The sequence below is a fragment of the Natrix helvetica genome, assembly GCF_964273705.1.
Source record: "Natrix helvetica genome assembly, chromosome: 1".
Lineage (NCBI taxonomy): Eukaryota > Metazoa > Chordata > Lepidosauria > Squamata > Natricidae > Natrix > Natrix helvetica.
The window spans coordinates 248,777,355-248,798,134 of NC_138548.1; the positions used below are offsets into that span (position 1 = coordinate 248,777,355).

A 20,780-nucleotide genomic window follows, 5' to 3' on the forward strand; every position below is an offset into this window, starting at 1 on the left:
TGGCACTTTTTAATCATACGTTTTAATCACCTATTTTAATACAAAATTAAAATGATTTTGAGAAACAGGGTTTGGACCAATATTTCTCTCTCCTCCAATCTTTTGTTAGTGCTTTTCTTCCATTGTAATCCATGGCAGTACACATAGTTCTTACCCACAACTCAAGTGTGGTAGTTTGGCTTGAGAGAGCACGATTGGGCCACAGTCATTTGGTGAGCTTTTATGGTTGAATCTAGCTCTGCTTGGTTCTGTATCAGCTTAATTCTATATCTCTGGTATTTCTATATCTCAGAGATATATTCTATATCAGTGGCACCCAAACGTTTGGAAACCAGGGACCAGTTCCGTGGAGAGAGGTTTTTCCACGGACCGGAGGCGTGTGGTTTCACATGCGGCCTGCATCTCGCGGATGGGGATTCACTTTTTTGCTCCGCCCAGTTTCTGGCATGTCACAGCCTGGTTCCAGTCCAGGGATTGGGGAACCCCCAGTTCTACATCCCTTCCTTCCTTCCTTCCTTCCTTCCTTCCTTCCTTCCTTCCTTCCTTCCTTCCTTCCTTCCTTCCTTCTTTCTTTCTTTCTTTCTTTCTTTCTCATAGAGAATAGTTTTTTTTTTCCCCTCCTGAACCTGGCCTCACCCTTTCCCCACCTCCCATTGAAAAAAGGAGGTGTAATGTCACCAATATTAAAACAAAAGCATAGTCCTAGAACCAGGCCTGCAATTGAGAACTACAGTAGAAAAAGTGTTTTTTTGTTTGAGAAGTTATAATTAGAATGGAATGGTCACAGCTTACCGGGAAGTAAAGAAGCTTGATGAGGGAAAAGACTTCTGCAGTCTTTTGTTTCAGCCTCTCCAGAGGATTTGTGATGATGCAAGCTGCTGGCTGAATTTGTTTGTAAGTGGGGAAGGAAAAGCAGTCTGATGCCTGCTAATATGATTAGTCGACCTATCACAGAGCTGATGCTGTTTTTTGTTTTGCAACATGGCGTTGTTACATTACCTTCTGGCCCAGATCTAGTCATATCCCCTTTCTCCACTTGGCTTGCCATGGGCAAGTCACAGTTTATAATGTTAACTTACCAGAACCATGGTCTAAGCTTGCTAGTGCCCTTCAGATGAAAGGCTACTATAAAATAATAGGTTTGTAGATAAGATAATTTTATATAGCCCGTCTTACTTAAATATCCTTCAATCTGGTTTCTTTTCAGATAAATTGAGTATCAATAATGCCATGTGGCCAAGGGCTTGTGGGATTTGAAGTCCGTCACATCTCTGGAGGGCTTTAGGCAAGGGAAGTCTGTTTTAAGCTCATTCCACCTATACACAGACAATTTTGCCTTAGCCCAGTGTTGGCGAACCTTTTTGGCACCAAGTGCCGAAATGGGAGCCCACACATTGGGGGAGCACCAGAAACCAGAAGAACAGTTCCCTGGCGTGCATGTGTGCACCGGGAAGCTGAGTTTCCAGCATGCACATGCACACTAGTCACCTTGTCTTTCAGTTTTTCCTGTGCACTGCTTGGAGAGTCCAAGCAACGGGTTAAATCAGTCTGGTTGCCCTTGGACTGAGGAACTTCTTTTTTCCTGACCACACCTCCTAGTGTGGCCACTCCCCAGAATTTTTCCTCAGTCTGCCCGTACGGATAGCTATTTGTGAGCTCCAGCTGAATTAATCCTTTGGCTTGGACTCTCTTAGTAATTTCTTTCCCTTTTTTCCATAATTCTCCCTTCCCATCTATTCTTGGTTTTTTTCCTTCTAAATTGCTATCTCTACAGCTGCTTTTGTGCTGTTCGGAGGCCAGGAGGTAAGCGTGTTGGGGGGGGGTTGCTCCATAGCCATGCTGTCGGCTGGCGTGGAGACCTTGCCGCTTGCTTTAAAGAGCGCGGCAACAGCGGCGAGGTTTTAAATTGAGCGTTTTGTTTGTTTTATTCGAGGATTTTTTGCTTCCTAGCCTGTTTTCTCGCCCTCAGCCGCCGAGGATGAGCGTGCGACCGCAGATTAAGCTTGCGGTCGCTGCTTTCAACTCCGCATTTCCCCATGCTTTTGCAGCGGCCATTTTTTGGCACGAAAAATTCACTCCTTTGTAAACGACCCCTTGCGCTCAGCCACGCTTTGCCAGGAGACCGCCGGGTGGTCAGGGGGCCAAGGGCATCGCGGATGGCATGCGAACACGGGATCGAACCCCAGTGGCTCCCAGTACTTCTCGCCCTAGTCCAGTTGATCCCCCCCCACTAAACAGGCCTGCCATCCCACCCTTGAGTCTTCCATAGTCAGTGAGGCTTCCAACCTGGAGGACCCTGACCAGGAAGAACAAGAGCTCTCGGATGACGAGGACCTCCCTCCAGATGCGCCTGCCTTCTCAGGGCTCTTTAAGCCGAATCTCTTTAAGTCAATCCTTCACAAGGCTAAGGCCGCTACCAGGGTAGGAATCAAACCCAAGCCCGCTCAGACCTCAGCCGACTCGACCCCGGCCAACCCCAACACGGCCATGTTCGATGTTCCTACTCCTCAGCAGGAACTGGTGCCGGTACCTGGGTTGTTTCTAGACCTAATACAACACCAGTGGACCCAACGTTGTCCTCTCCCAGTGGAGCGGACAAGAAGCTGTACAGGATGGAGCCCACCCTGGAGGATCTCCTGGTCCTCCAGCCATGGACCCTCCCATCGCTGCCCTTACCTCCAACTCTTCCCTCCCAGCAGATCTATTGGAGGGCCAGAAGGCGGAGAAGGCTTGCCACAAGACTCATCTCACGGCCGATTGGGCCATTAAGGCCTCTTCTTCTGCGTCCTTTTTTAATAGGGCCTCAGTTATTTGGCTGTGCGAACTATTGGCCAAGCTCCTGGCGGGGGACATGCACCTTCACAAAAGTTCTATCAGTGGTTGCAGCGCAACTCAGGCGCAGGCCCGTAAGACTTCAATGTTACCTGGATGACATTCTCATCCAATCGTCGTCCAGGAAACAGGCCTTACGGGACCTCCACATCACCATGAGGTCCCTCCGGAGTCACAGGTTCTCTTTGAACCTGGAAAAGAGTCATCTCACCCCAACTACCAACCTTCTCCACCTGGGGCCAGTGATAGACACCTCAACTTGCAGGATGTTCCTTTCCCAGGACAGGATAGACAGCTTAGTATCCCTGACCCACAAGGTTCTGAGCTTGAGGCGAGTCTCCGTGCTACTCCTCTCACAACTGTTGGGGAAGATGATCTCCTGCTTCTCGGTTGTCCCCTGGGCACGGTTCCATTCCAGAGAGTTGCAGTGGCTTCTCCTGCCCCATCAGAGAGCCAACAGGAGCAACTCATCCATGACGATGCGGCTTTCCCCGACTGTGAAGAGATCTCTCAAGTGGTGGCAATCAACAGCTCTACTGAAGGGACACCTTTCACGGAACCTGCGAGAGTGATCATCACGACAGACGACAGCCTTGCCTGTTGGGGGGCACACATGCAACATCGCGTAACTCAGGTCAAGTGGTCTCCAGCCGAAGCAGCTTGCAACATCAACTTCTTGGAGCTGCGGGCAGCGAGACTTGCCCTGTGACATTTTCACCAGGACATTCTGCATCAGCACGTCCTCCTGATGACGGACAATGTGGCCACCAAGGCACATATAAATCGCCAGGGCGGCACCAGGTCCAGGAAACTCATGGCAGAGACAGAGGCCCTGGGCAGGTGGGCGGAGCATCACATTGCATCCATTTGCTCCGACCACATCTCGGGAGTGGACAATACTCAGTCGGACTGGCTGAGCAGGACCACCATAGACAATGCAGAGTGGCGATTGGATCCAGTCCTGTTCCGCCAGTTGTCTCGCAGATTCGGCACCCCCCGTGATCGACCTGTTTGCCACCCAAGAGAACACGCAACTCCCAACGCTTCTTCTCCCGCTTCCATTCACGGGGGGCGGAGGGGACGGATGCCCTTCAATGTAGATGGCCTCAGGGGCTGCTGTACACCTTCCCTCCTCTCCCGCTGCTACCACAGGTGATCTGCAAAACCACCGCGGAGAGGGCGGAGGTCCTCCTCGTCGCACCCCACTGGCCTCGGAGGTCCTGGTATGCCGATCTTGTCAGCCTGTCGGTGTCCACTCCATGGTGAATCCCTCAAGGCCAGATCTCCCTCAGCCAGGGGACCATACTCCACCCGGACCCCCACTGGCTCCAGCTGGCCATCTGGTACTTGAGGGGGACCTCCTGAGGAGAGAGGGCCTGTCGGAGGAGGTGCTACGTACTATCCAGGTGTCCAGACATCCTTCAGCGACCAGGATATACGACTCCACTTGGTCCACCTTCGCCAAGTGGTGTGACAACCTCCATTTTGATCCAGTCACTGCACCTGTTTCCCGTGTACTGGACTTTCTACAGGTGGGCCTAGGCAAGGGTCTCGCCCCCAACACCCTTCGTGGTCAGGTGGCAGCACTATCCACCATTTGGTCCAGTGATCCGACCCAGCCCCACAGCAAAATATCAAGGGTTCGCTGTTTCTTAAGGGCGCCTCCAACTTATACCCTCTGGTGGTTCACTGTTATACCACCTGGCAGTTATCGGTGGTCCTACAGGATCTTACTTCACCGCCCTTCGAGCCTCTACGTACAACATCACTTCGACACCTCACCTTAAAAACTGCCTTTCTTGTTGCAATAACATCTGTGAGGCGCATATCAGAGCTGGCGGCTGTATCAGTCTGGGAGGACCTTTGTGTCATCCATCCGGACAGGGTCATACTGCGTCTGGACCCTGCCTTCATCCCAAAGATCAACACCTGGTTCCACAGGACGCAAGAAGTCATCCTACCTAACTTATGCCCGCGCCCCAACTACCCAAGGGAATGTGTTTGGCACAAGTTGGACATCAGACGGGCCCTGCGGATATACATCAAGCGTTCTGCAGACTTCCACCCTCTTTGTGTCGTTCCAGCCAGGCTCCTTGAGTGAGAAGGTGACATCTTCTACGGTCGGCAAGTGGCTGAGAGCATGAATTGCAGCTGCATACGAACATCAGTCCAGTGCAGTACCTCGACACATTACCGCTCATTCCACAAGGAGCGCTGCCACCACCGCGGCCTGGGCCACCCAGGCTACCATTGACGAGATCTGCAGAGCGGCTACCTGGTCTTCACCATCACCCTTTGTCAAGAAATATAAATTGGACATGTATGCTTTGGCCGAAGCCTCGTTCGGCAGGCAGGTTCTCCAGGCGGTTGTTTCCATGACCGAATCCCAGGACTGACCTTCTGCCTGCCCTAGTGACAGTAACTTGGGTATGTCCCATTGCTTGGACTCTCCAAGCAGTGCACAGGAAAATGACCATTGGCTTACCTGAAGGGTCCTTTTCTGTACACTGCGGGAGAGGCCAACCCACCCTGGCTTCTCCGTCCAGGGATTCATGACCGTCGTGCCAACTTGGACTTTCCTTTACTACTTCATCATGCTTCCAGACTTCATGGGTTCCAAACCTTTTCAAAATTCTGGGGCCAAGCAACACCAGGAGGCGTGGCCAAGGAAAAAGATTCCTCAGTCCTAGGGCAACCAGACTGAATTAACCCATTGCTTGGATTCTCCCGCAGTGCACAGAAAAGGACCCTTCAGGTAAGCCAATTGTCATTCTGGTGCACATGCACAAGCAAAGACCACCTGGCCGGCGTGCTTGCGCGTGCCGGAAACCAGAAGCTCAGCTTCCTGGTGCATGCATGTGAGCTGCTGTCCTGTTTGCACAAAGACCAGCTTGCAGGCGCGCATGTGCACACCGGAAGCCGGAAGGGCGATAGCTGGCGTGCCCGGAAAGATGATGCCATCACAACCTTAGCCCATCATCTCTGCTCCAGTCCCAATTTACATGCATATATCTGAAGGGACATAACTGGAAAAGAAAGAGAGGTCATGGACCTGACCGATTGCAAGAAGTTTCTTTTGTTCCTAAAGTTAAAAAACAGCTTCACTTTTTTGTATTTTGTTTGGATACCTCTTTATAAACCCACACCCATATGTATATATTTGTGTCTGTGTCTATACCCAAACAGAGGTGCTATATAATGTAAAATACTTCCTCTTTGATGATGGATTTCTCCAAGCGCACTTATATGTGGGATTGGTGGGGAGGGAGATGTTGGGATAAGAGAGGGGACAAGACTAGTGAGAGATCAGTTGTAACTCATTCAGAACAGCAAGATGGAGAAGAACCACTGTTGGCTTGTTTTGTAACTGCTTTTGTGGTTACGCTACTGCTCGGTCACTATGCTGTTAACATGGCCTCAGCTTTCTAGAGAGAAAGCATGCAACTGTATTTTAAGTTTGATGTTAGTTTGTTTTTCGTAATGTCCTATTCTATTATCGCTGGTTGGGGGGGGGGGGAAATGGGCAACATGAGCCCCAAAGTCTTTCTTTTGTGAAGTAAGGCTGAAATTTTTGCATTAAGGGCATGTTTGCCCAGAATTTAAACTGGCAAGTTGGTACCATAAAGAATAACAAAACATCAAAGGAGTAATGGCTGTGCATCTTTAACAACACTGAAGAAATGGGGTTAAACATTGCTAGAAAGCAAATGGCAAAAGATGGCCTTGGCCGATCTGAAAAAGCTGAGAAGGATGAAGCCTGGGTGACACCCATTTAGGAGGTCCCTGTGAAACTGAAAGCTACAAGTTAAACTAAGGAGTAAAACAACTACAACAAGCAAATAGAGGAAGAAAGTGGCAAAGCACTTCCATATTGTTGCTGGGAAAGCAGCATGGGCCTGTCCCTAAAGTCACAAGACTGTCAACCAAATGCCCTTGGCCCCATCTTTTCAGTCACCCAGAAGTCTTCCTTGTGTTTGACCTTGAAAGATGACGTTGTTAGCTTAGCAAAGGGGTGAGATAGCAATTCAGAATATGGAGGAAGCATCGAGAGAACCTGAGCAGGATAACCGGCAGAAGTGAGGCTGCCTATAGCCTTTGTGATTCCTGAAAGCCTTTGTCCACAATGCAGCCCCAACCTGTGGCTTCCAGGTATGTGAGGGGACCTATCTCCTGGCTGTATTAGAGATTGTGGGCGATGTTATGCTGCATATTTTAATTTTTTGCATTCGTTGTAATTGTTTTGATTCTTATAGCTTGCCACCCAGAATCATGTGTCAAGATGAACAACTACGTCACTTGATTTCTCCCTCCCTCCCCCCCCTCTCTCTCACACACACCAGGGTTACTACAGTTGTACTTTCTCTTCACTTTTAGAAACTGTCTCCCTCTTATAAATAATTACATACATACATACATACATACATACATACATACATACATACATTCAAAACTTACTGAAAATATATTTTGGGCCTGCTTGAAAGGGACTTTCTTTTAAAGTTGCCAGTGTGAAATGAAAAACAGATCCAGGTTAAATGTTCTTGGCAGCCAGAGTATATGTTTTACACATTCAGCTGCTTGAGATTAGATACTGGTTGTTAATCTGTAATGAAGTCACATTGGGGGAGGAATAGAGTGGTCTTTGTTTTAAAAGAACATTTTGAAATACAATGTTGCCTTAATTCTTTGGAATCAGGTTTATTTATAGTGTGATTTGCCTACCTTTATACGGTAACTATGAAAGCAGAGGTATTAATAATACCAATATCAATATCCTGTGAGGCAGAAGAATAAAGGCGCTAAGGTACAAATGGTAATATAAAAGGTTAGCTCATTGAATCATTTATTCACAGGAGGTCTAAGAGCTTTTCCCAATCATTGGTCTCCCAGGATGTTAGGATGATAATTCTCAGAATTATTAGCCAACTTTTGATCAGTGGAATCTTTAGTCCACTGAGCACAGATGGCGGGACACAAACTTGAGAATGGTGTCCTATGTACAGAATTTAGATATATTGTGGCTAACTGACTTCTGCCTTGAAACACTTAACAGCTTGTCTAACGCTTCCACAAAAGGTCTTTTGGTGATTCACTACCACCATTCATTAGTTCCACAGTAGTACTTAATACAAATGTTAAGGTTGCAATTAAGCTTCATCAGATAGGGTATTAGATCAAGATTCTTTTTTCTACAGTACTCATAGCACTATTCTCAATAAAGTGCAATTATTTTGTGATGTCAACATGGCAGGGGTCCCTGGTTAGATACAGAATAGAATCGCATCCTATGTGGCCTGATGTAAAAAGAACCCTAGATATCTCTCTTAATGAGCCTGTCATTGTCCTCTGATGACAGGAACATGGGAGAAAAACAGCTTTGATGGATGGACAATTGGTTATGAAGCAGAGAGCAGGGGGGAGAGAGACTGAGATTGATTTGATAAATAAAAAAATGAACGTGTGTGGTCTGGATCAAAATGATAGGCTTGGGTATACAACTTTGTTTGAAAGGAAGTTAGAAAGAGAATGTGCATTGTATAATGACTCTCTGAAGCACCACATGTAAAATTGGTGCTGGAAGAAGTAGGTCAGTTGAAATTACTTGCCTTAAGGCACATTTCTCTAACCCTCACAGAATCTTTGATCAGTTTCTTCATGGATTTTCACCTGAAAGTATGAGGATTTTCATGTTTTTAGAAAACTACTAGCAATTCCAGTCTCCTTTAAGTTTATAAATAAGTTGATTATCTCCACAGCCTAGAGCTAAATCAATACCACGATTCTTCCTTTACATCATGGATGGGCAATCTTGGGTCATATACCCTCCCTACGAAGTAACACACCAACCACAGTCTTAGAACTGTGCTGCTAAACTGATGGATTGATTATGTCCCATCAAGTTGTTTTCAGTTTTTAGTGACTGTCTAGGTAGTTGGCAAAATGGCTGGTTTTGCATGGCACATTTTTCCTACTAGGGAATGAATGAATACACACACACACACACACACACACACACACACAGAGAGAGACAGAGACAGAGACAGAGAGACAGAGACCCCATGCATATATATCAGCTTGGGGAATCCTAGGGTCTTCAGAAGTCTATAGATTTGGCATTAACTTGTTTTAAACAGCTCAGTAAAAATTCAGGATATAGTGAGGAACAGGGTGAAATTGTAACTAATCCTGGAACAAGCCTATTGAAGAAAAAGTTACACCCTGAAATGTTTTATATGACCAAGGACACAAAATGTGAAGATTTTTTTTTCAAAATATACTTTCAGCTGATGGAAACACATAGTAGCTGTTGCTCAACTGGATGGGAGGCAAATGAGCTCCAGTCTATACGCTTTAATATATGAAAGGATGTACAGTTCCCTAGCTTGTGTACATAAATTATCATATAGAACATTTGCTAAGTAAATGAAAACATACAGGAGCCATTCCCAAGGTATGAAGAAATTGGAGATCATATCTTTTGAAAGGCAGTGCTGGACTGGTTGACGGAGTTGCTTTTAGGAAATACACTGTTGTGTAAATAAATGGGTACATCTCATTATGCAGGTGGATCATAATGGGTGAGCAAGGCTTAATAAGCATACATTATTGGCAGGCTTTCAGTCTCTTGGCTGGAAGAGTTTCAGGGAGTGTTTGTTTTTAGTAGGGTTGGGAATGGGCACACTTGCTCTCCTGTACACCATTGAATATAAACGCTGGTGAGCACATACGTCCACCTACTTTTCAACCTGTTTCGTTTCATAGGAGGAATGAGGGTAATGCATTGAGGGGAACAGGGATTTGGTACAGTTCTTCTGTGCCTGTTCTATAACCCTATAGATTCAGCCTTGGGTAGTTTAAGTACCCAGAATGAAATGGTAAAGCTAAAACAAGTCCTTGGTGCTCTCTGAGTATGATTGCTTTCTTGCAGATGTTTCATTTCCCAAACTAGGTAACATCATTAGCAGAGATGACGTTACCCAGTTTGGGTAATGAAATATCTGCAAGAAAGCAATCATACTCAGAGAGCACCAGGGACCCCTCATTTCAACCCTGTGCTACAAATATTCTCCTTTATTGGTAAAATGGGTCCTTTCCTCAAAGGGGTGAGAGAACCTCATTTAGAAAAAGAAAACTTGCGTTGATGCAACATATAAACATTAGGAAATGGAATAGAGCAGGCCTATATTCATTCCCAAAACAAAGGACATAGGGATGTGTGTGAATTGCACCCAGCAGGGAAGGTAGATGGTAGCACTCAAAACAATTAAGCATGTTGTGCAACAGCCAGATGTAGGCTGGGAGGCCTCCATCTTTGATGTTTCAAGTTGGTACACCTCAAACTGAGGACTTGAATGTCACTTAAAAGATAGTGAGAAGGCATTAAGGGGTCTGAACACTTGCTGGGGTAGTGGACCAAGTCTGGGCTGTGCCATCAGAACAGAGCAGAATGTTTCTAAAATGGTATTGAAATACTCAGTTAGAATATAGCAATAGCACTTAGACATATACAGCTTCACAGTGCTTTACAGCCCTCTCTAAGCGGTTTTCAGAGTCAGCCTATTGTCCCCCAAAATCTGGGTCCTCATTTTACCCACCTCGGAAGAATGGAAGGCTGAGTCAACCTTGAGCAGGTGAGAGCCGAACTGCCAAACTGCTGGCAAACGGTAATCAGCAGAAGTAGCCTGCAGTAACACACTCTAACCACTGCGCCATTGTGGCTCTTATATATAGCATATATAGCATGAAAAGCATGGCCCTCCCAAAGAGTTTGGAGGAATCTGCTCAATGCAAAAGGGAAGTGTTCAGATCAGGCTTTCTTTGTCGTGCAGTTTATAGAACCAAAAGATTATCCTTTGTTTCCACTCCTTGATTAATAATTTCTTAACACTTTTTATTGAACATTTATCAATATCCAGCTGTAAATTTGTACTGCCTGCTTTTAGCAGTCTTAAAGCATCTCCTTTACATTTGGGTGTAGTTTTATTTCAAAGCATAGTTATCCTGGAGTAGTTTGCTTTTAATGCAGAACCTGGACTCTTGGTTTTAGCAGCTAGTAGAAGTTGCATCTAGCAGGATCTCAGGCTGATTTTACAGGGCAAACAGAATAAGATGGTGGGCGTTGGGTCCCTCTTCACATGGCTCGTTTGCTACCCCACCTCCACCATCTTCTCAAGGTCTTCTTGCTTTCCCAGCTGTTGCTCATATTTCCCAAGGAAACCCCCTCCTCCTCCACCAACACATAATTTATTTTCAGAACAAAAAATGTTTGAATTGGTTCCTGTGTGCACCGAAACACCAGAAGACCACATAATTTGATTTGGGTTAAACTATTCAAAACCTACTATTTAGTTCACCGATTGAGTCACAAAAGGAGAGTTTTGTGCAGTCCCGGACACAGCGAAGATGCTGTACGATAGAAATCAAACTGGGTGGGGCAATCCATTGGGAATGTTTCATTCCACGGATAATTCCAAAGCCCACCATATCTTGCCGTTCCTTATCTCTCAGAGGTATCATTTCTTTTTGAAAGCTAGATGGGAGGAGACTCCGATGAATCAAGAAGTGTGCTGCAGCACCCAGGGCCGGAAGAGATGCTAATGAGATATAATAATAATAGTGCATAGGCAAGTCTAGTAATTCCCCCTCCCGCTAAGTGGAACCTGGTTATGATACAGCATACAAGAGGGCCGTCTTTTCCACATAGGAAAATATAAGTGTCCTGGTAAGAGCGAGTTTACTCATTGGTGATGCCCATGACTTGCAGTCACCGGTTTTACAGTACTTACTGTGTTAATTGGAAATTATGCAAAGTGCATGCATGATTTGCATGCTTTGCTTTGATGGCACAGAATGTGGGACTCTCTTTCTTTCTTTGGAATTGTATCAGAAGTTGTGGGTCAGTGAAAATTTGCAGTACAACTTACCCGTACACTTCTTGTGGCTAAAACATTCCTGCGATTTGCAATCCATAGATGTGTCATCAGTTCTCTCCAGTTGCAGAAGACACTTAACTTCCACTGACTAACCAGCTTCAGCAACACCTGCAATTTATTTATAATCTGGGCAGCAGTACTGAACTCCTCTAATATGCTTGATTATATATTCATTAGAATTTGGCTTTAGTGTGAATACTTTTGCAGTCAATCACTCTTGCCTCCCTTATTCATTATATGGAGAGTTTCAGGCTCCCTTCAAATTGAAGCTTTGATCTTAAACTTTCTTGCCATAAAAGTCAGGCTTGAGAGAGAGAGAGAGAGTTTTTCCCCTCCCTTAGCAGAAGAGTAACTATCCTTTGAAAACCATGCTTGAATCTGTCTCAGTAAAGAAGGCAATATATGCCTTTTAGTGCTTGGGTTGCCCCTTTGCTGAGTATTCATAACTCCAGGCTTGGGAAAAGTAGCACTCATGAGATTGCTTTTATATTAATATCAAGTGGAAGGTTTTAGCGCTTTGATTGAACTTGATTGGTCAAGGGGACAAAAAAGGCCCAAGCTGTTAGCTCTTCTACAGTGCCGCTTGCTCTTCTCCCTATTATTGATGCTGTAACAGCTATTTCTACAGCCTAATATTCTTTCCAGCCTGGTATTCTTTTCCTTTAAATTGTGCTTCTCAAGAAGAATGCTTAAATGATAAACCTAGCAGGCTATTTGCCAGTTTATGAGAAACACCTATTAATTTCTGAACTATTGCTGCTGTTATCTTCTACAGTTCCTGAATATGGGGGTGCCACAGATAGTGCCTCCTTTCCCCCTTCCTTTTTCGCCCAGGAACTGTAAGGAGAAAGTTGAGGTCCTATGAACCCACAAACCACATCCTACACTATAAAAAGTATCTTGCCAAATTAGGCCTTAAGATAATTCAACCACAAATAAGATAAAGGGCAATTCACAGACTAGTTGAATCGGTTAGTCTTAAAAAAAGGTTCATCCCGCTTATTGAGTACCGTCTTTTCCTTTGCTTATCAAAAGTATGTGTGCAGGATCCATTGCCACCCATCTAAGCGGTGTTGAGACAGACTGTCCCTTTAAAATCATTTTCAGCATCTTTTTAGTTAAGGTGGGAAAAGAGCTAATGAAAAGAATGGTGTAAGAATTTAGCTTTTACTGTTATGCTTATTTGGGATTCAGTTTCCATTAACAAATGTAGAATACATAATAGAGGATGGTGGTCAAACTGGATTGATTTTAATGTGGAGCAGTAAATTATAACTCTGTTCACTTGATGTCTGTAGAGATTCTCAGTCATGTCGGATCATGGTTGTCCCAAAGGTGCTTTTTTTTTTTTCAGGAGGCAACTGGACTTCCTTGTTTTTTCTTTGAAGACGTTTCACTTTTCATCTTCAGCTCTGACAAGATAGTGGGGAATGGAAGGATTTACCGTATTTTTCAGACTATAAGATGCCCCAAATTGCTGGGAGGTAGAGGCCGAAGGATGGGGGGCAGCAGATGGACGGAGCTTGGGCAACATTCACTCTATAAGATGCACAGACATTTCCACCCACTTTTTTGGGGGGAGTGCGTCTTGCACACCGGAAAATACGGTGTATTCCTTTTAGAAAGCTGGTCATTTGCATCCTTTTAGAGGGTCATTGAAGCACTTGGAGGTTTATCTGTGTCCTCAGAGTCACCTGAATAGCGTTCCTGGTCCTGTAGTCTGAAATTTTTCTCTGGAAATTCATTCTTATTCCCACACCATTCAAAGGATGGCTGAGAATCTCTACAGACTTTTAGCTATGCAGTTTGAGATGAATACCCTTGGAATGGTGTGGGAGTAGGAATGGATTGCCAGAGGGAAAAAATTGCAGGCTACAGAAACCAGGAGCATCACTCAGGTAACCCTGAGGACACAGAGAAACCTCCAAGTGCTTCAAGGACCATCTAAAAGGATGCAGATTCTCTGCAAGGAATATAAATCCTTCCATTCCCTACTATCCTGTCAGAGCTGAAGAAGCTTCTTGGAGGAGAAGTGAAACGTCTTCAAGGAAAAAACAAGAAAGCCCAGTTGCCCCCTCAAAAAAAGCACTTTTGGGGTCTGTTCACTTGAGTTAGATGTAAAAGGTTGAGCTAGAAGGTATCATGTGTTTGGCAAGAGAAAACTACCGAATCATCAGAGAGTTGTTGGGACTAGTTTAAATACTGTGTCTTGAGTGCTGCCATATTGATACCATGTTGATCAAGTGATGGAGTCCTTAATTATAATTCTGTTCTTCTTCTGTCTTCTTCAGATGTGCACACCTAGCAATACTCCAGCCACGCCACCCAACTTCCCAGATGCTCTAGCAATGTTTTCCAAGCTGCGGACTTCAGAGAATCTCCAAAGCAGCAATAGTCCCATTACGTCCATGGCATGTTCTCCTCCAGGGAGCTTCAGCCCTTTCTGGGCCTCTTCGCCTCCCAACCACCAACCTGCCTGGATCCCTCCTTCATCACCCACCAGTCACAACCTCCACCATCATCTTCATCATCAGCAGCCCATGTGGCCTCCTGTGTCTCAGCCAGCACCCCCCCAGCAGAAAGCCATGGCAGCAATGGATGGCCAGAGATAAGACTGACGTTTTTGGATGGGAAAGAAGATGGGGCAAAGGGGGGGAAAGAGGATATGGCAAATCTGAGGCACGGGAAATGGGAGGGGGGCGTTTTTTTTTTCCTCTGAAGATCGCACTGGAATATTTTATAGTTTTTTTTTTAATTGATGATATGTCATCAGTTATCCCCATGATCCTTTTCTTCTTTTCTTCCCCTATCCGCTCTTCTGGAGAGTTAGTAACTGGTCTCTTCTCTTTTTTAAAAAAGAAAAATATATATATAACTATAATATATAAATATATAAATATATCTAATGTATATATACATCACAAATGAAAGCAACGGAATTGCAAAGATCCAGGTGGTATTCTAAGAACGCTGCTTGGGAAGAGAGGCGGCTGCTTTGAAAACAGGATAAAGGCGCCTCCCTTGAAACATGTAGGTGTTTGGGGAGGGGCCTCAAAAATTGTGTGGGAGGGGGGGGCTCTCTTGTTTTTGTTGTCCTCTTTCTTTTCCCATTGGTTCCCGGGGATGTGGCAATACCTGTAGCAGCTAGAGGGTTGAGGGGCCTTGGGAAAAGAGTCGTTGAAGGAAGCCACGCGTCCAAAATTGTAGCTGCCCTTGTCCTTGTGTGAAGAGACCAGGGCTGGAAGAGGTTGCAGCTGAGACATGGGCATTTTAAGAGGCCTGTTCGGCAGAGGATTATCTGCTGAAAGAATGCAGTCTCCCTTCTCCATCAAAATGTGGTGGTGGGGAGGGATTTTTTTTTTGTTGTTGTTAATTTTATGCTGCAGAGGCTGCTCCACACTTTTCCTGTAGGCCACAGGAGAAGCTGAAAATAAAGAAATAATGCAAAATGCCTCTGCTGTTAGACACTTTGGGGACTTTCCTCTTCAAACAGCTTGTTGCGTTTGGCTCACAACTTTGTGTAGACATAAGAAGTCTATTTTTTGCTCTCTCATGTCTCGGGCAGGAGTTAATATATGTGCACTCTAACAAAATAATTTTGATAGCCAGGCTATAGCTCTTTCTCCTTGCAGCAGGCTGGATTTTTTCCCCCTTGCTGGTGTTCTCTTCTGTTTTTTTTTTCCTTTTTCTTTTAAGAAGGGGAAAGATGCTCTAACTTGAGTACAAATTTGTATCCACATTTCCCCATTTTGGCCTATTGAAACTTTCATGATGGCTGCAACAGGTACATCCCAAATCATTGAAACGTGTATCTTGCCATGAACTAAAATATCTTCTTGTCCTATTTCCTTCCCTCCTTTCCTCCCTTCTTCTTGGAAAAATTTTCCCCCCTTCAACTCTCGGGCTGATTCCCTTTAAAAAGGACAATGTTTAAGCATTGGGGAGGCTCATCCAGAAGGGGAAACAGCTGAATTTTTCAAAGGCATATGCATCACGGAGACACGAGCTATTATAGAAGATGGATCTGTTGGAAGGAAGGCTCCCGATCGCTCCCTTCAATCCAGTGGCAGGCTAAGAGTTGAGGTTCTACATTTTTTAGGTTTTAAAATCGGAATCTTGCTTAAAACAGGTTGAAGGTTTTTTATTAATTTAAAAATAAAAAAAAAACACTTTTTTAATTGACTGGTCCTTGTTTTTTTTTTGTCCTTTCAAATTCTTTGTTGCTGGAGGCCCTCAACCTAAAAATAGATGTCTCTGAAATTTCATAATTAAGAATTTGTAAGAAGACAACAGGTAACTTTGCAACTGCCGGCTGAGTTTGTGCACACAAGCCAATAGTTGTCAGTATTATATTTGCATTCCTTCAGAATTACTTTTATGTTGCAGGTTTGTTTGTTTTTAAATAAACACTTGGATGCCACATTCTTTAGCCTGAACAGTTTTAACAGAGCCATCCGCCCAGCAAGGATCAGGAAGAGCCAATTTTGAAGAAATTGAATAACCCAGTAACCTACAGAGAAGGCCAGAGGGAGTGGTGGCACTTTGCCTTTGTTGAGTTGTTGGGGGTGTTTCCCCCCCCCTTTTTTTTTTTCTTTTAAAAAGTTTCCTGTGGTTCCACCAGGAAACAATATGTACTACCTCTAAAGCTGACATAATTCTTTCCGCAGAGTCTAGAATGACATCTTGCAGTGACTGAGAGCTTCCCTTAGCAAGGGTTGCAGTGGGTGCCTTAAACTTAAAAATTAATTTCACCCTTAAAAACTAACCTTTCTTTCTACCCTACATCACTCAAAGAAGAAAGGTGGGCTTGAGAATTTCAGCTTCATCCCTAAGGGAGTATTTTGACTACAGTGTAGAGGGGACAACATTGTTGCATCCACATGTTATCAGTTGTCTACCGCTGAACTGAAAGGGTCCTTCAGTCTTTTCAGACTAGCGGCATCTCAGCAATTCTGAGAGGGTATAAATGGTGCTGTCAAAAACCAGCTGTCTTCTTGAGTGTGGCCAACCACAAAATACCTTCGTAATGGAAAGCGTAGCTTTTGAGCTACCATATCTCCCCCCCCCACCTCCCCAATTCTATTTTTTTTTTAAACAATCTTGTGGAAATAAGGTGGGGCCCAGAAGCATTGTTGAAAGTGCTGGTTATGCTTGAGGCTGTTTCTTTGTTTTGAGTGTGCCCGCTTCCTGTGCATTTATTTTCAATTCAAATGATTTAAAATTTGGTAGAGAAGGGGGGTTTGGCAAGTGCTGAGGATCTCGTTGGCAGGCAGATTGTTGTCCCCAGGCAGCATGTTGATGCCCAGAGGTGATAAGAAGTGAAGAGCCAGGTTCAGCCATGGAATTACTCAGCCAAAGTTGAATTTCAGTAATAATGTTAACATTTTGCCTAATCGCCTCATGTCAGTTGAAAGTTGATTTTGGTGACCTGGGTTTAACACAAAAGCCTGACGACATGGTTCTAAGGCCGCAGTAATAGCTGAATGAACCGGAGCAGAGCCTCGATTCTCAGCTCTGCTGGTCTGTGGCTTGAAATGAAGGTTGTCCACAGTCAGCTCATCATGTAGGCCAGGGGTGTCCAAACTTGGGAACTTTAAGACTTGTGGACTTCAACTCCCAGAATTCCCCAGCCAGCATGGCTGGCTGGGGAATTCTGGGAGTTGAAGTCCACAAGTCTTAAAGTTCCCAAGTTTGGACACCCCTGATGTATGTAGGCCAAGGAGGCTGAAAGCTGTAGCTTGTCTAAATTGTGTTTTGTAGCATCTGCTGCCCGTGTGCTTCAAGTGAAGAGGTTTTGCCACATAACATGAGGCAGAAGGGACTGTTTTCTGTAATTGCATGCTTGTTGAAGTGGCTTGTTGATTTACATAACTCTGATGTACATTTTACACCTGTTTCTGTAATTCAATTAGGATTGCAGGCAGGAGAGAGTGGGAATGTGCTCAGAGGTAACTTCTCTAAATCATGCTTTGCTTCTCATACCATGGACCATGCTGAACTTACATGGCTTCCCTCCCACAGTAGAGAGAGCTCTGATTGTGCAAACTTCAGTTCTTCTGCCTAGGCCAGGGGCCGATAACCTTAAACACTCAGAGAGCCACAAAGGTCCTAACCGGAAGCCCCCCCCCTTCAATTTTGGAGCCGGCCGGAAGTCCGGTTTCTCCACCATAGAGTCTCCTCCTAGTGCTGTGTCTGTTTTCCTCTACTTGTCCTAACCGAAAGCCCTATCAATTGTGGAGCTGACTGGAAAACCCACCCCTTGCCATAGAGTCTCCTCCTGGCACGCCTCGCTCTCCCTCCCCCCCCCAACCAGAAGCTCCTCTCAAAATTGTGGTGCTGACTGGTGACTGGGAGCCGCAGCAGAGGGATGAAAGAGCCACATGTGGCCCCAGAGCCGTGGGTTGCTGACCCCTGGCCTAGACCAGCCACAGTTAGACTGAGCTGAATAACCCCATTTCTTCTCCCCCCCCCCAAACATACAACATGTTTCAAATTGCAACAGAAGCTTCAGTGGACATAAAATACGGCAGCAAGGAGACCAAGTGGTGTTTGTTCCCATAATACAGAGCTTTGGACTGCTGATGTCCACATATCTTTAAAGAAGACGTTTCCTTATTCTACTCACAAAGGAGATTCAGGATGATTCTTTGTGTCCAGGTTCAAGGAGCAGCTGATAAATTACAATGCAGCACAGTGTGTAAACAAGAGTTAACTGGGCAGCTGTTGCTAATAGACTGCTTATTGCTCCTTGAAAGCATCAGTGAGCAGCTGTGGCAAAAGGTATTTTGGGAAGGAAAGAAGAATGGAACTGTCTGGCTGTGTTATAAGACGTTTGGCTTCTGTCTGTTATACCCTTGGATGGCTTTGTTGTACTTTGTCTAAGGGTAAAATGGCAAGGAGGGTTTGTAGTCATCCAGGCTTACCCTGTAAGAAACAAACCCAAGTTTTCATTTGAAAACATAGAAATGTTTGTAATTATGTAAGCACTGAAAGACTTTTCCCAAAATGTACATATATATATTGATGGGGGCTTGTGATAAATGGATGCAATATGAAGTGCCTCAGTTTAGGATGTGTTCTGTGGCATATCCCATTGTATGCACCACTCTGCATTTAGCTGCATCCTCCTTCCCTTTTACATGTATTTGATGTATTGTGGCCATTGAGCATTTCAGACCACTTTACGTTATTTGAGGCTTTTTCCATCTATTGTCTTTTTCTTTTCTTTTTTTACTTCAATGTTCTCTGAAGCCTGCTAATTTCAATCTTCTAAGTCTTGCATTTGAATTACTATTAGAATAAGGTGCTACTGCATCTAAATGGTAATATTATAGCTTGCTCTGCATACCTGGCTTCAAGTATGCCTGTGTGTGTGTGAGAGAGAGAGAGAAAGACAGACAGACAGAAAATCTTCCTTACTGTAATACCCAGTGTCATAATTATGATGTGGTAGATGGGGAATTCATTGCTGAGAACTAAGTCCTGGAGCTTCAAGTTTGAAATTCTAATTCAACCGTTTAGAAGCATCAGGCTGTTAAAATATTTCAGTAAGGTGCATTAGGTAAAGGTAAAGGTTCCCCTCGCACATATGTGCTAGTTGTTCCCGACACTAGGGGGCGGTGCTCATCTCTGTTTCAAAGCCAAAGAGCCAGGGCTGTCATATGGCTGACATGACTAAATGCCGAAGGCGCACGTAATGCGGTTACCTTCCCACCAAAGGTGGTTTTTATTTTTTCTACTTGCATCTTTTATGTGCTTTCGAACTGCTAGGTTGGCAGAAGCTGGGACAAGTAACAGGAGCTCAGTCCATTACGCGGCACAAGGGATTCGAACTGCCGACCTTCTGATCGACAAGCTCAGCATCTTAGCCACTGAGCCACTGCATCCCTAAGATGCATTACAAGGTGTTTATTTAGAACTGCACCCTATCAAGATTTTGTTTTTTACAAAAAAAAAACAAAAAAAAACCTGGTCTCCAGAAGCTTCAACTTCAAAATCAAATTGCTTGCCAAGTGCTGGGCATCCTTGCTTAGAACTGTGAGAGAATAGGTTTGTTAGGTAGCTAGATTGGATGGTTAAACATCAAAATACGCAAACATGTGGTAAATACTTACGGAATGGATCCTGCAAGGACAAAATGTATGGGCCTATGTCAGTGATAGCAAACCTTTTAGACACTGAGTGCCCAAACTGTGTGTGCGGGCATGCCAAAACTGAAAGGTGCGCATGTGAATGGGAACATGCGCGGATGTGCACACATGCGCAGCAGAGACCCAAAGACCAGCTGGCCGGCAAGAGATACGATATTTTTCTATCCTGAGCTGCTGTTTCATCGTTTGCAGGGAAACAGAAGCTCATGAAAGAAACCCAGGGAGAAACAGGTAAGTCCTTGATTTACAACAGTTCATTTACTGACCGAAGTTACAATGGCACTGAAAAATGTGACTTACGACTATTTTTCACTCTTGCGACCATGGCAAGGATCACCATAGCCATGTGATCAAAATTTGCCCGCTTGGCAACTGGTTTGTATTTATGACGGTTGCAGTGTCCTGAGATTGTGTGATCCCCTTTTGTGACCACCTGACAAGCAAAGTCGATGGGGGAGCCAGATTCACTTAACAGCCGGGTTACTCACTTAACTGCAGGGATTCACTTAACAACTACGGCAAAAAAAGGTGATAAAGTAGGGCAAGACTCACTTAACAAATGTTTCACTTAGCAACCGAAATTTTGGGCTCAATTGTGGTCGTAAGTCAAGGACTACTTTTCTTTTTCAAAACAGTGGAAGGTTTCTCTTCATCAAGGCAAAGTGGGCAGAGTCCACTTATCTTTGGATCACACCAAATCAAAATTTACATTTAGCACCTTGGGAAGAAAAGCCATTGCTTCCTTGGTTCAGCGAACCAACTGATCTGTTGAAGAATGGAAAACTACTGTTACTGTTTACACTTGTAAATTCAGACATTTTGTACAGATATTGTGCAACTGGAAAGAAATTAGTAGGGAGAACAA

The 20,780-nt window shown here is 44.7% G+C and overlaps 1 protein-coding gene across 1 annotated transcript in view; it reads left to right on the forward strand.

Annotated features, from left to right (window-relative positions):
* Positions 1-15,941, forward strand: part of UBALD2 (UBA like domain containing 2) — a 32,445-nt gene extending 16,504 nt beyond the window's left edge. Inside the window, exon 3 of the mRNA XM_081957270.1 lies at positions 14,057-15,941. Coding sequence (XP_081813396.1) covers positions 14,057-14,377 — 321 coding nt within the window. The 3' untranslated portion in view covers positions 14,378-15,941. The remainder of the gene's footprint in view (positions 1-14,056) is intronic.
* Positions 15,942-20,780: the final 4,839 nt, after the last annotated feature.